This window comes from Phoenix dactylifera, chromosome 5, assembly GCF_009389715.1.
Source record: "Phoenix dactylifera cultivar Barhee BC4 chromosome 5, palm_55x_up_171113_PBpolish2nd_filt_p, whole genome shotgun sequence".
Lineage (NCBI taxonomy): Eukaryota > Viridiplantae > Streptophyta > Magnoliopsida > Arecales > Arecaceae > Phoenix > Phoenix dactylifera.
Genome location: NC_052396.1, coordinates 17,811,053 through 17,826,346, shown reverse-complemented (window position 1 = coordinate 17,826,346; position 15,294 = coordinate 17,811,053). Strand labels below are relative to the sequence as shown.

At 40.4% G+C, this 15,294-nt stretch overlaps 1 protein-coding gene across 1 annotated transcript; it reads left to right on the top strand.

Annotated features, from left to right (window-relative positions):
• Positions 1-1,554: 1,554 nt before the first annotated feature.
• LOC103700693 (benzyl alcohol O-benzoyltransferase-like) lies at positions 1,555-4,943 on the top strand. The gene is made up of 2 exons (XM_039126931.1): positions 1,555-2,112; positions 3,745-4,943. Exons 1-2 carry the CDS (start codon positions 1,675-1,677, stop codon positions 4,684-4,686), a joined length of 1,380 nt encoding a protein of 459 aa, XP_038982859.1. The 5' UTR covers positions 1,555-1,674; the 3' UTR covers positions 4,687-4,943.
• Positions 4,944-15,294: the final 10,351 nt, after the last annotated feature.

The following is a 15,294-nucleotide window of genomic DNA, read 5'->3' as shown; positions in this document are numbered from 1 at the left end:
TTACAAAATCCAAGCCTTATAATGTTTGTACACCTCTCAATTTCCTCCCTCAACCCGGGAAGAAGCAATATGACAGCTTACAATCTGTTTTTGATGCAAATAGAATAAGCTCTAAGTAAACATCAGCTATCCTATGATCGTTCGATTAAAATCCAATCTGATGGCTGTAATAAAAGATACCAAAAAACATAACAGCTACATATTGTTATCTACTTATTAGTACATAAACACATAAAGAGATATCCTTTCAGTCAAAAATCTAGAAATAAAAGAGATAGAGAGAGACGTTGACCCAAGCTGGATGTGGAACACGTTTGCTCTGACTGCTTGGGGCCATGTATTAGCGTACCACATACGGTCAATTCCCCTTGCTTTCCATGCAGACTGCTCCTACCAAAAAAAAAGACTTGGAGATAGAAGGTGTTCTGAAGAAACTGCTCCCCTGCTATTCCTGGGTCATGACGCCATGGGCATCTGGCCTGAAGTTGGCACGAAACATCCTTGTCTCTGCTCATGTTTTTAAGCCATATAACCTAAAATATAGTTTACATCCCATGCAGAAAAAAACAAAAAAAAAAACAAAACTACAATAATACATTACACGTTGTTGGGTGCATTTCTCTATCCCTACTCGTTAGAGTAAGAAAATTCCTCAATGTTTGGTTGTGGTCTCATTTTAGTCGATGGTCCCATCATGGATTAGGCCAATTGAGGCCAAAACAATGTTCATGGGGGAAGTAGGTAGCAAAGTTGATTTGCTGGTCAAGCCAAGGATGAATTATTTGAGAGTCTGGATTTCCTGTTGATATATATATATATATATATATATATATATATATATATATATATATATATATATATATATATATATATATATATATATATATATATATATATATATATAGAGAGAGAGAGAGAGAGAGAGAGAGAGAGAGAGAGAGAGAGAGAGAGACTGGGCTATATTCGAGTAGATCTCCATTTAGTTCAGTCAGATCTAGATTGGATGATGGAGGTTCTATATCAATGATCCAAGCCGTTGGATATAATTTACTTTCTCTAATTTGTTTACATACCAAAAATCATGTAATTGGATGTGCCTATTCTGTGCATCAAGTGGTCCAAAAATGAACAGTCTAAATAATACTAAGTGTGTATATATACATATATATATTATCACTTGATGCATAGGCTAGAGATCTGTAAATCACATAATTTTTGGTATCTAAACAGTTTAAATACAGTAAATCACATCTCAAAATTTAGATCATCGAGAGACCTCTATTTTCTAATGCAGAGGTAATATAATCTGAATAGAGATCCATTTGGGAGTAGTTAAGTCCAACTCTTTTTTTAATAAAAGAAAAATATTTTTTTTTTTAAATTTTTGTTGGGGGAAATGAGTCTGCCCGCCAAGCGAAGGGCGAAGACCTTGACATGTCAACCAGGAAGTTCCCATCGGCCTTCTTGGCAATTCACATTTAGATTCCAGTGACGTGTCAGTTAACTACTGCTCCCAACTACCATTGCCTCCGCCATAAATTCGAGCTCCTCCGCCTCCGAGCTTACAACCCACACAAATAAGTCATCTCCAAGTCCTTGGATTTCCTCTCTGCTTCCTTCCTTCCCTTGCTACCGTAATTCCCTCCCTCCCTCTTCGACCTCACTGCAGTACTAATGGCGTCCTCGCTAACCTTCAAGGTTCACCGGCACGAGCCCGTGCTCGTTGCTCCGGCGGAGCCCACCCCGCACGAGTTCAAGCGCCTCTCGGACGTCGACGACCAAGAAGGCCTCCGCTTCCAAATCCCGGTGATCCAATTCTACCGCCACGATCCCTCCATGGCGGGGCGTGACCCTGCGAGGGTCATCCGCGAGGCCCTCGCCAAGGCCCTCGTCCACTACTACCCGTTCGCCGGCCGGCTCAGGGAGGGGGCCCGCCGGAAGCTCGTGGTGGAGTGCACCGGGGAGGGGGTGTTGTTCATCGAGGCGGATGCCGACGTCCGTCTCGAGCAGTTTGGCGATGCTCTGCAGCCGCCGTTCCCGTGCCTCGAGGAGCTCCTCTACGACGTCGAAGGCTCTGGGGATGTGCTCAACTGCCCCCTCCTGTTGTTTCAGGTAATTAACCAAATGATTACAAATGATACTTATTTTTTGGTTAAGAAAAAAATAATAAGCTAACAAGCGATTAGCTCTACTATATATATACTCTAACAGCAACAGCAAAAGAGCCGTAGATTCCAAATAACAAACTAAACTAAACATCCAGAGGAGTTGCAGGGAAAATTCTTTTTCTTGATTTCGTTAAATTGATTTCTTTTTCTTATTTGCATATATCTCTCATATGTACAGATCTTGCTTATTTATTTACCTATTTTCCTACACGTAAGATCTAAATACAGGATAAGATCGAAAACTAAACAACTCAATGCTTTTATAACTCAATACTTATATTGTTTATTGTTGAATCCATAATTAATCCTATGGGATTGTTGGATCATTTTATATACCGTAGTTTCAGGCTATAGATCAAGCCAAAGGAAGGTCCCTTTCTATCCATCCTATATATTGTTTTTTCTTTTCATGTCGGAATAGAAACTTATTATTTGATTATACGATACAAGATTATACAAGAAGGAATTCCTTATTTATAGAAAGAAACAACTATTTTTCTTTTCGATGAGAATTTGTAATATATAATATGAGAGAAACCCGCCTTTATATTTTCCCCCGAAAAAAAAAAAAAAATACTTTAGAATCTTAGACAACCTTGCTAAGAAGTAAACAAGAAGCATATCTCTTTTCTACTTTCCTGTCTTTTCAAGAAAAAAAAAATCTTGTGCAAGTATCCTCGGATTGCATACGGCAGAGAGCGGTATAATTCAGAATCGTTACTACGTCGATTATAGAATAAAGAACGTTGTATAGCATGCAAATCGTGATGCATGTGTATGGTGCACAGTATCCATCTGATTCATGGTGCAGGATAAAACTTTTCCATAAATGGGTGCACCCATCTGAAAGTAAGGACGACTCTAGCACCAGAGACAGATGGGTGGATGAGAACGTACGTTTTCTTGATTTCGTTAAATTGTTTTAAAAATGTCTTTGGGATCTCACGCAACCTTGCGAAGAAGTACACAACAAAACATTCTATTTACTTAAATTCTTGGCCATGTATACTAGAATCGTGCATGATAGAGAATAGCATAATCGAATAGTTATCAAATAAAGCATGATGCCGTAGCATGCAAATCATGCTGTGTGTGGCACACAATATTCTACCATTTGATAGCTGTTGAATGATGTAGCAGCCAGAGATATACTTCTATCTGTTAGATCCAAGCTTGCAGGATGGGAGAAATTATATCCTACACATGCATCAGATTAGAGGTGGGCTCCATGCATGCATAGCAATTTGATATGACCCCATGGGGGCATAAGATCCACGAGAATGCATTATTGAAGGTGCAGGATGTAAATATTTTCCCAGATAATGGGGACACATCTGAATGCAAGGACAAAGGTGACCGCATGAGCATCGAAAACGTTTGCCGGGTCGTAAGAATATATATATATATATATATATATATATATATATATATATATATATATATATATATATATATATATATATATATATATATGTAAAGGGGGAGGGAGCTTCCAACGTCACCGAGCGTTTTGAGAACCGACAAATTACATGCTGTCAAGTCATATCACAATAATTTTTTTTTTTTTTTTTGGCAGGTGACGCGGTTGCAGTGCGGTGGGTTCATCTTCGCCATCCGGCTCAACCACACCATATCGGACGCGCCCGGTCTGGTCCAGTTCATGAACGCGGTGGCCGAGCTCGCCCGCGGCTTGCCTGCCCCCACCGTTACCCCCGTCTGGAAACGCGAGATCCTGGAAGCCCGTCACCCGCCACGCCCCGCCTTCGCCCACCGCGAGTACGAGGAGGTCCCGGACACCAAGGGCACCATCATCCCGTTGGACGACATGGCTCACAGGTCGTTCTTCTTCGGACCCGGCGAGATCGCTTGTCTCCGGAAACGCGTCCCACCTCATCTCCGCAGGAGCTCCACCTTCGAGGTCCTCACGGCGTGCCTCTGGAAGTGCCGCACCGTGGCTCTCTCCCCCGACCCCGACGAGGAGGTCCGCATAATCTGCATCGCGAACGCCCGCGGCAAGCAGTCGACCAAGATACCGGAGGGCTACTACGGCAACGCGTTCGCGTTCCCCGTGGCGGTGTGCGCGGCGGGGAAGCTGTGCGGGAATCCGCTGGGGTACGCGCTGGAGCTCGTGAAGAAGGCGAAAGGTGAGGTGAACGAGGAGTACATGAAGTCGGTGGCGGACCTGATGGTGCTGAGAGGGCGTCCGCACTTCACGGTGGTGCGGTCGTACTTGGTGTCCGACGTGACCAGGGCCGGGTTCGGAGACCTGGACTTCGGGTGGGGGAAGGCGGTGTACGGTGGTCCAGCCAAGGGAGGGGTCGGAGCCATCCCAGGGGTGGCCAGCTTCTACATCCCCTTCAAGAACGCCAAGGGAGAGCATGGGATCGTGGTTCCTGTTTGCCTGCCTGCTCCGGCCATGGAGAGGTTTGTGGCCGAGATCGATACACTGATGAAGGAGCCTGCCGCCGAGGAGAAGATGGAGAGCACCACCCCACGCCCCATCATGTCTGCACTTTAAGAAACGTATCCGTTTGCGTGCGACCAAGAGTATCAACTTCTGTTCTTGTTTGCTCGTGTGAGATAGAGTTGGTGTTGTTGTTTAATCCAAGGGTACACATACCCTCTTTGTTTATAAGTTAGAGCAGCCGTGGGTTTCTCCACAGCGCGTACCAATTATGTGCTGCGGTTAGACAAGGCTCGTATGATTTGTAACTAGCAATTATATACGTTTTATAGTGATATAAAATCTCGTAAAGTTGAGGACTTTCCCAACTACCGCTGCTACTGCAACGACAAATGGAGAAATCTTGATGGTATGATTTGTGACCCGCAACGTCGAAGTTATGGGTTGTGCTTCAGCTTTGGATGCTTGGCTTTGAACTTGTACCTGATTTCTTATAAAAAAAAAAACAAGCTACTAGCCTTTGCCGACGCTTTTAAGCATTGGACCATTGGTAAATCCCCACGCTTTTCTAAGCATCCGTAATGCATCGCCTATGTCACAATGGAGAAAATTATTTTCGACGCTTCGAAAAGCGTCAGGAATTAGTGACGCTTTACTGACGCTTTATAGCGTCGGTAATTTGGCCATAGCGACGCTTTAAAGCGCCGTTAACATAAAGTTAGCGACGCTTTAAAGCGTCGCTAAATGTTCGCTTTACGAACGCTTTAAAGCGTCGCGAATAGGCATCTGGTCGTGACTTTAACGAGGCTTTAAAGCGTCGCTAATTCACATCTGTTCCTGCTTTTAACGACGCTTTAAAGCGTCGTTAGCATATTATTTTTTTATAAAAAATTTAAATAAATTTTAAGCCCTGTTTATAAAATCAAAGCCACACACACTAAATGAGATATACACATGGCACAATCAAACGTATCTAAACATTCATATTGTTACATTCGTATTTTCAAATTACATTCATATTGTCAATTTACAATGTACTTCAAAAAGTATAAAAAAATACATATAAAACTCCAAAATAAATGCTTCAGGGGTCGATGGCATCACCATCTCTACGTGCAGATGAAGTATCAGGAACATGTAATAAAAAAAACTTAAGAAGTTAAGAATATGAAAATTATTAAGCTCTTTAAAAAAAATATGATACTTTTGTTAAATGTTCAAGTAGATGTAGTAATTTACCTGAGGAGGGACAAACTGATGCAACATAGATGTAATCTGATTAATTTGAGCCCTCAAAGATTGTATCTCTGACTAGTGGCTCTGTTTCAACTATTATATCTCTGCCTTCAGATCATTAACCTCTGCAGTGCTACTACTCTGTCTAGCATCTTGAATATATCTACCCACTGCAGACAACTGAGTGGGGGTAACTCCAACGCCATAACCCCTCACTCGACCATAACGCTCCGAACCCATCAATTCGGTAAACACCTGAGCTTCGATACCTCTGGTGTTGCCGATTGAAGATGACTCTCCAATACACTCTGAAATAAGGGATGTAGCTCTGTCCTACATCTCTCGACTCCTCTCGGACAAAGCTGCCATCTCGGTGAGTGTGAGTCATCTTATAGAACTCCACCTCACCAGGTTTCCTTCCATGGTCTTCCATCTACAACAAAAAGTATATTGGAAGTGCTATATATCATGATACATGCTATATGATACAAGAGTTTCAAAGAGTTTCAAAAAAACTTACGAATTCAGCTCTGAGCCTCGCATAACTCTTTGAGCCTGAAGTGTGAGGAACTGTTTGAGATGCTCGTGCGGCTCGACAAATATCAGAATATGTCTACCACGGAAAAAGTAAACATTATAATATATTAAATGTATTAAACATTATATAAGGTATTGAGAGAGAATACACAACCTGTCCTCTCTCGGAAAACCAATAGTGAACGAGCTCCCTCCACTGATGATGGTATACATCAGGAGGACAAACACGAGCAATCTCCTCCTCTATCATACCCTCGCGCTTCGAGTCGGCCTTCAACTTCGACTTATATTCTTTCCATTTGCGGTTGAGTGACTTTAGCACCCAATCATGGCTCTCTGGAGGGAGCACAAACTTTTTCTACACCAAAGTAAAAAATGTTATAATAATATTAAATGAAAAAATTAAAATTGTAACTATGAAGCAAATTAACATATAGGTATCAAATTAACGATATTAAATTCAATTCTTTACCTGTACAATATTAATAAAATTTTGAACTCCATTCAAATATTCGTCACTGGATCTCGGCTTATTCATCCAACTTTTGTCCATTCTAAGAAAAAACAAGGTAAATGATGCAGTCAAAAATATGCATGCGTACACTGACTGAAGCAAAATTAAGTTAAACAAACAGCACTTAATCAATTAATTCAATGATTGCATAGCCTACATTAACTAACATGGTCTGAATTTTGACTAGCTTTAGATAGTAAAGTAGACCAACCTCAACAGGATTCTAAGCCAACAGAGCTCTATAATCATTGCATGCGAAAGATAAGAGTAGCTAACTAGCTATATGTATCAAAACATAGGAACAATAAAGCCTTCAATTAAGCATACAGCCAGATAATCTCAGGTTAAAATGCATGAGATGAATTAGAGAGCCATGATGATCTCCTTACATACATATATCACTACAAAAGAAGGAAGAACTCCCGACGCTTTTTTTTGTCTCTACCGACGCTTATAAGCGTCGGCGAATTCCCAGCCCACGCTTCACAAAGCGTGGGTCAAACGTCGGGCAGGTGGGCGTGGGTCCGATTTTTGCCGACGCTTTCTCTTAGCGTCGGCAAAAACAGGACTTTCCCGACGCTAATGAAAGCGTCGGGAAAATACTCAACACCGACGCTTATAAGCGTCGGCGTTAGCAACCTGTTTTTAAAAAAAAACAGGTGAGGCGCTTGTGGACGGAGCGGCAAAGACAGGAGAGTTCCTGATGAGGCGCGGAGTCGAAGGTGAGGGAGATGGGGAGGAGGGGGTGAGGCCGGAGACGGCGGCGGGTCGGACGGTGGTCGGTCTCCGGGAGTTGGCGCGGGCGAGAGAGGTGAGGCACCAGCCTTGAGCTGCGGCGGTCGACATTGTGCAGGGGGGCGAGGGCTGTATAAGCTTCTTATAATTTTTAAGGGCCCGGGAAGAAGAGGATAGAGAGAGTGATCGGCCTCTCTGGCTTCGGTTTCTTATCCTTCAGCCTCCACTCGATTCAGATGAGGATTGAAGATAAACAGGCCACAGCCACATATATACGAGAGTGTGAAAGGAACGGACTCAGAATAGAGTTTGTGACGGCGATCCGGAGGAGCCCTCGAGTGCCCCAGCTTCGAAGCCCAGGCGGCGGCGGATTAAAAAAAATTAGGGGAGAACGGGTGGGGTATCCGGTGTGGGATTAAAAGAAGAACGCCGGCGGATGGTGGGGTGGGCGGATGGAGCGGCAGAAAAAAGGAGGGATCGGGGGAGCGGCTGGGTGAAGAAGGAGGGACCTCCGACGACGCTTTAAAGCGTCGTCGTCTCTAAGATCGGGGCAGCGGCTGGGTGAAGGAGGGATCGGGGGAGTTGGGCCCTTTTGGCCTCCGACGACGCTTTAAAGCGTCGTCGTATCTTTTCGCCTCTGACGACGCTTTAAAGCGTCGTCGTCTCTAAATTTCACCCAACGCTAAAACAAAGCGTCGTCGAGTTTCGACCGCGCTCGTTTTTCGCCGACGCTTTTTGATAGCGTCGGCGGGGAAGAGTCGGAAAAACTATAATTTTTTGTAGTGTATGTATGTATCAACATGTATATACAAGATTAATAAAATCGGTATTAATAATAAGAGTTTGTAATTAGCTATTGTTAAAGTTCATTCCGTAATGCACAAAATGAATTTGGTTATTGAAACCTTGTGTCTATTGTAATTTGTTAAATTGTTGTATTACATTTTCAGAATAGTTGGAGAAAGAACTAAAAAAAAAGGCACCCCGCGCATCACATAGGTTATATACTATACTACAAGAAACTTGGATATTAGCGACTCTTATTTGCCAACACTTATTCCAAGCGTCGGTAGAAAATTTCCTCCGTCAACATTTGCCGACGCTTTTTAAAAGCGTCGGCTAATAACGACGCTTAAAAGCGTCGCCGAACCCAACCCTTCCGCACATCGGCAGATCTGAAAAAAAAAAATTGTTTAATAGCCAAACCCAACCCTTCCGCACAGATGGAATAAAGGTACTGATCGAGGAGGTTGTTTGTATTTCTGAAGGGAGGAGAAGATGCAGACCGCAATTGGTAATTTTTTTGGCAAATGGTAAAGCGCGACGCTTTAAAGCGTCGGTAAAGCGCGACGCTTTTAAAAGCGTCGGAAAATATTTTTTCCACTTAGCATAGGCGACGCTTTACCGACGCTTTGGAAAGCGTCGGGATGGTTTCTAACGACGCTTAAAAGCGTCGCTAATAGCCAAAAAAAGCGTCGCTAATGTCCAAGTTTCTTGTAGTGCTAGTATATTTCAAGAGTGTAACATAACTGTCTATTTTTTGGTTAATAGGGAAGGATTTATGGTGCAATCAAACATCGGGATTGATCTCTTTCCCTCAAGTTTGTTATCTTCCTTGAGCTAATGCTCTACTGTTGCTTTTCTAAGGGGGTTAACCCTTCTCTTGTGGAAAAAATATAAATATTATAATGATTGAACTGCTATTTTATAAGAAGATAGTCTATGAGAGATTTGGGAAATTACAAGTACACTATATTGCATGATTTTTCTCATTCTCTATCGTCTCTTGCTAATGTTGCATGGACATCAAATGTAGTTGGGAGTGTTCTTCTCTATCTTCATACTTTATTTCAGTTCACAGACACTTGAAAAATTTACAGATGGCTGTAACCTATAACTTCTTTATGGCATCAATGCAGCTGGGTGAAATACATGGGCAAGAGTCAAATTCATATGTCTTTTCCCTTTTTCTACTCAGAAAACTACCTGTGCCAGGATAGAGGTTATGTAAATCCACAGTCAAAAGCAATTACCCTCGGCTTCTTTTTAACCCATTAATTACACTAGAGCAAGACCACTTCCAAAAATTAATTTGAGGACGGTCTTGTTCGACTTAGGCCGGCGCATTGCTGATCCTAGACTAGGATGATGGTCTAGACTCTAGACTTAGGCCGGCGTTATAGAAGATGGGGCCATGAGATCACGAGGTTGTCGACGAAGCATTCGGTCTTCATCATCTCTTTGCTGCGGTAGTGTTGGTGCTGGTTATCCTGCGGGTGAATAAGTTGTGATCGCCATGGCCACCTTGGGAGGAGTCCATGATGCGAAGGAGATCCAGAACAGCGTTGAGATCCAAGAGCTCGCTCGCTTCGCTGTCGAAGAGCACAACAAGAAGGCGGTGAGGACTGGAATAGTCTCGATCTCTTTATTCTGCATATCCTCCCTTTCTTTGTTCCAGTGGATATATATATATGTATATGCTTTCTTGATTAGTTCGTTTATTAATTAATTCATGTATCAATGGATTCCCATTGTTTGGCAGTTTTTCCATGTTAGATCTATAATTTAATGCATGAGGTCGAATTTCCTTTTATCTAACTTGTCTTGTTTCTGCCGAGATAAAAATCAGGAGGAGGAGGGAGACTTGGAATAAGCCTTATGCTGGTCAAAAAACTTTTGCAAAACAAAACAAGGGATAGTTATTTTGGTGGAACCTGGAGAATAATTATTTTAGAGAAGGCAATGAAAGTAAGAGAGCAAACGAAACTATATATTTCCAAAACTACCACCTCAAAACTTAGAAAATAAGCTAACAAAGCAAAGGAAACGCCAGAATCTATACAATTACAGAGAATTCTAAAGCATAAACCGGAGATTAAAAAAGAGACAGAGGGAAACGAGTTCTCAAGTATACCTGATAAGAGAGCAAGTCTTCCTTTGATAACTTTCCCAAATTTCTAAGCCAACGAAGAGATCTGAAGAGCAGTAGATCTAGATCGCATGCAATCGCTCCAATCCACTGAAATGAAAAATTTTAATACAGTAATGAATGAACATTCCTAAAATAAGGAGACAGAAAGAGAAAGATATATAATTATCTCCAGGCAGAGCTCTCTCCTTCTGAAAGAGAAGAAGATAATCCTATGATCCTATGATCGAAGCAAGAGAAGAAGATAATCCTTGCCGGCTCCAAACTTCGAACGCCGTGTGAGTGCTCTGTGGCGGAGGAGGAGGAAGTCGTCCACGAAGAGGAGGCCAATGGAGAGGGGAGGAGGGGAAGGAGATGCGGTGGAGATCGGTGAAAAGGGCTAAGGACGGAAGGGGTCGGTCGCCGTGACTTAGGGATTTAGGGCTGCGGGCTGTGGGGAGAGGGGATCGATTAGGTTTTGTGATGGGAGGAGTGAAGTCCGACGACGCGTATAAGCGTCGTCGTATTTTTACCTATGCCGACGCTTATAAGCATCGGTAATATTTTTTTACCGACGTTCTTTACAAGCATCAGCAGTTACTGTGGGAGAAAAAAAATTGCCGACGCTTTTATGTAGCGTCGGCAATATAGAGTCGCCAGAACTATTTATTATTGTAGTGCTTGAGGATATGATGCTAGTAGTAACTCAAAATAATAGGAGCTGTAGAAATTTTATCGTAATCAAAACGGATCGAAATAAAGCTTACTTATTATAGATCGAGTTATATCCCCAGTTTTCGGTCGAATCATAAGTCGTAAGCGTAATTATAGAATTAAAAAATGCTTCTTGATCCCAACTTAAGAACCCTTTTTGCCAGAAAAAATATGGAGAAAAATCACTCTGCTTGTTTTAGTTTTTCTTTGTATGTTGTTTTCCTTTCTTTCTTATATTTTTTTGTTTTGCAACTACCCATATATATAGAGGCAGAAATTAACTTTCTTTGGTAGTTATGAGATATCCAATAGGTGTCATTGACTGGTTGTTTCCCTTCAAATAAAATAGATCAGGTCGATCCATCATGGACAGATTGACCCGACTCCAAAAACCAATATCTTCCACTCGCACATGATGGGCTTGACATAATCTCTACAGCAATGTAGTAGATCTTTTCTCATATTTCTCTCATGCCAATTCATACTTGGCAAATAAGTCGTGCGACCAGTGATGTATGCGATTGAGCTTTTATGCTATGCACCTGTTAGGGATACATAAGAGCTCACGAATTAAGAATATTAAGTTATATGTCACCATAACCCATTTCTATCTCCTTATATCTTTCAACCATCTCTGATCCCTCAAACAATATGAGAGCATACTTAATCATTCTCACTACATATATTCACAATTATATCTAACTTTCTTATATACGATATAATTATCTGGCCGGTGAATATAAGTAAGGACGTAAAGCAAAATAGTTTTTCTTTTCTTACTCGAATCTCTCAATTTCAATCTGATTGCTTTCCTATACATGCTCCATATAGTTGAATCATCCATGGTTGTAGGTAATATGCTGAAGTAATGAACATCAAACTGAAATATAAAGAAATAGTTAAAAGTTATTAGCATATTATATGGGGTCATATATAAGCCTCATAAAGACTCACAAAGTGAGCAAGCAGAGATCGATTCTCTTAGTTCTTTTATTGGTCGAAATAGCACATATGGTATGAATCATGTGCTACAATGTTATTCTCTACCCCCATTAAGCGTATGTCATTTTTTTTAACAAATACCATACAGACTTTAGCTCAGGCATATTCCAATGCCTAACTTGAGTTCCACTTTTAAATGCTCTTTATCACAACAAACAATCAAGAACTCACATATGACTTTTGAACAGGCTAGATGAATGGTGGGGTCATCCATCTCAGTCAATACAAAAATATCAATTTTGACCTCATCTTGACTTCTTATCAAGGTGACATTAATTTTAAGCATGATCTCTCATCAATATAACCTTTGTGCTTAAATGTCTCATCTTTATACGTCACTAGATGTTAAAGGCGATTGCTCGTGTGAGAGAGCTAATCTAAACCTATTAGACATACTTAATCTCTTCATGTGCCTAGCATATAATGTGTGTGTGTATTATTTCAAATGTACAAAATTACATTCTTATGGACAAAATTGAATAAATCAAATATTATTCATAAATGAGTATTGTATTGGAAGTGACGAATTTATAACACTTTGCAATAATTTGTTAATACAATCTACGCAATCCTAGGGATCTGACATGCCTTAGAAAAATATCTCTAGGAATGGGTTTCGTAAGTGGATCAGCTACCATTTGATGCGTAGATATATATATTTCAAAGATACTTCCTTTTTTGCTATAATGTCTCTCATAAAATTATACTTAGTATCAATGTGTTTGATTCTATTATGATATTGGGATCCTTAGTATAAGCAATACCCACATGACTATCACAATGAATCATTATCGGTCCCAAACTATCATCAATCATTCTCAGATGTTGCAAAAATCTCCTCAACCAAACACCTTCTTGTACTGCAGCCGCACATGCTACAAATTCAGCCTCCGTAGTAGATAAGGCAATACAAGTTTGCTTTTTGCTATTCCAAGAGATGACACCATTATTTAGCAAAAACATATAACTTGAAGTCAATTTACGCTCATCTAGGTCTCCTCCCCAGTCAACATCTGTATACTCTTTTAAGCATAAATCATTCCCTTGATAACACAAAGAATAATCAATTGTGCCTTTCAGGTATCTCAATATCCTCTTTATCACTTTCTAGTGTTCACATCCTGGATTAGATTGATCCGACTGACAAGACCCACGACATAGCATATATATAGGCGAGTACACATCATAGCATACATCAAACTTCCAACAGCATTTGAATATGGTACCTTGGCCATATCTTCCTTTTTTTTTGGAGTCTTGAGATACATTTTGAGACTTAAACTTTCGCTTTTCGCAATAGGAGTGCCTATTGGATTACAATTTTTCATATCAAATTGTTTAAGGATTTTCTTAATATAAGACTCTTGCGACAAAGTTAAAAGTTTCTTTGAACAATCTTTATGGATTTTCACACGAAATGTAACTTGTTTCTTCCATGTCTTTTATTTCAAAATGAGTAGACACCCATTTCTTAATGGTTTTGACATACTCTTTATAATTTCCAGCCAATAATATGTCATCCACTTATAGAGATAAAATTACATATTTCTCTATAAATCGTTTAACATAGACACAGTAGTCTTCATCTATCATAATGAAATCATAAGAAATTACTTTCTTATGAAATCTCAAGTACCACTGTCTTGATGATTGCTTTAGGCCATATAAAGATCTCTTTAATTTGCATGTAGATTTCTTCTTCCAACTCACCATTTAGGAAAGCTGTTTAACATCCATTTGATGCAATTCTAAAATAGATCCATCCGATTTGTGTTTTATCTTGAGAACCCACTTGTTCCTAATAGCCTTACGCCCTAACGAAAGATTAACCAAATTCTAGACTTGGTTTGATCTCATTGACTCCATTTCTTCTTCCATTGCTTTCTTCCACTCATCCTTCGCAGGGCATGAAAGTACCTCAGTTACTGATTTGGGCTCATCATTATCTTGCGGATACCATATAAGCTTCTCCTTCGATTTCAAATCGGCATCAGGGAACACCTTTTTGCATACTCTGTTGTAACTGGGTTTCAGAAGAATTAAATTCATCTGGAGGCATGGTACTCCCACTTGGTTCAAGTGGTTGAGGCAATTGTTCTTGCTCCTCAATAAATTCATTATTTGTACGATTGTCCACCACGTCATATAAGGACTCTTCCTTGTTATTCTCACCCCTACTAGATAATTCATCCTCCAAGAATGCAACATTTCGTGATTAAATTTCAGTTACACTTCTATCAGTCTGTTCTCCAATAAACACATATCCTTTGGAGTGTTTTGAGTATTTTATAAAGATACATTTTCTTCCTCTAGGACCCAATTTACCATATTTGCTAGAGGAATTAAGAACATAGGTAGCCGATCCCCAAGGTCGTAAATGATTTAGGTCAAGTTTTCTATTTGTCCATAGCTCATATGGGGTGGAAGGTATTGATTTAGAGGGTACACGGTTAAGAATATAGGTTACGGTAAGCAAAGCGTCCCTCCAAAAGGACATTGATAAATTTGCTTGGGCCATCATTGACCTATCCATTTCTAATCATGTCATATTCCTTCTTTCGGCTATACCATTCTATTGTGGTATACCAGGAATAGTCAATTGTCTAATTATCCCTTTTTCATTATACAATTTTTTGAATTGCTCAGATAGATATTTACGTCCATGGTTAGTCCTTAATGTCTTAATCCTTCTATCTAATTGATTCTCAACTTCATTTGTGTAATGTCTGAAACACTTTAGTGCCTCTGACTCATAAGAAATCAAAAAGATGGGATCATAATGTGTAAGATCATCTATAAACATAATGAAATATGAGGCTCCATATCTCGCCCTCACATTCAATGGACCACAGACGTCTGAATGAATTAATTGCAATGGAAACTCGGTTCTGGATCCTTTGCCAGATAGTTTTCTCGTTGTTTTTCCAACTAGACAGTATTAATAAGTAGGCAAATCAACTTTAGAGAGTATCCCAAGAAGACATTCTCTTGCCGGCTGGAAACACCATATCTTTTTGGAAACCAGCATTTTCTTTTAGGAGCCACAACTCTTCCAAAAAAGGTGTTTCACAAAAAG

What these genes read in the sequence shown, in the direction of transcription:
- LOC103700693 (XM_039126931.1), top strand. Translation starts at nt 1,675, where the DNA reads ATGGCGTCCTCGCTAACCTTCAAGGTTCACCGGCACGAGCCCGTGCTC. An exon ending in GCCCCCTCCTGTTGTTTCAG is followed by an intron (nt 2,113 to 3,744) that starts GTAATTAACCAA and finishes TTTTTTTGGCAG; the next exon opens with GTGACGCGGTTGCAGTGCGG.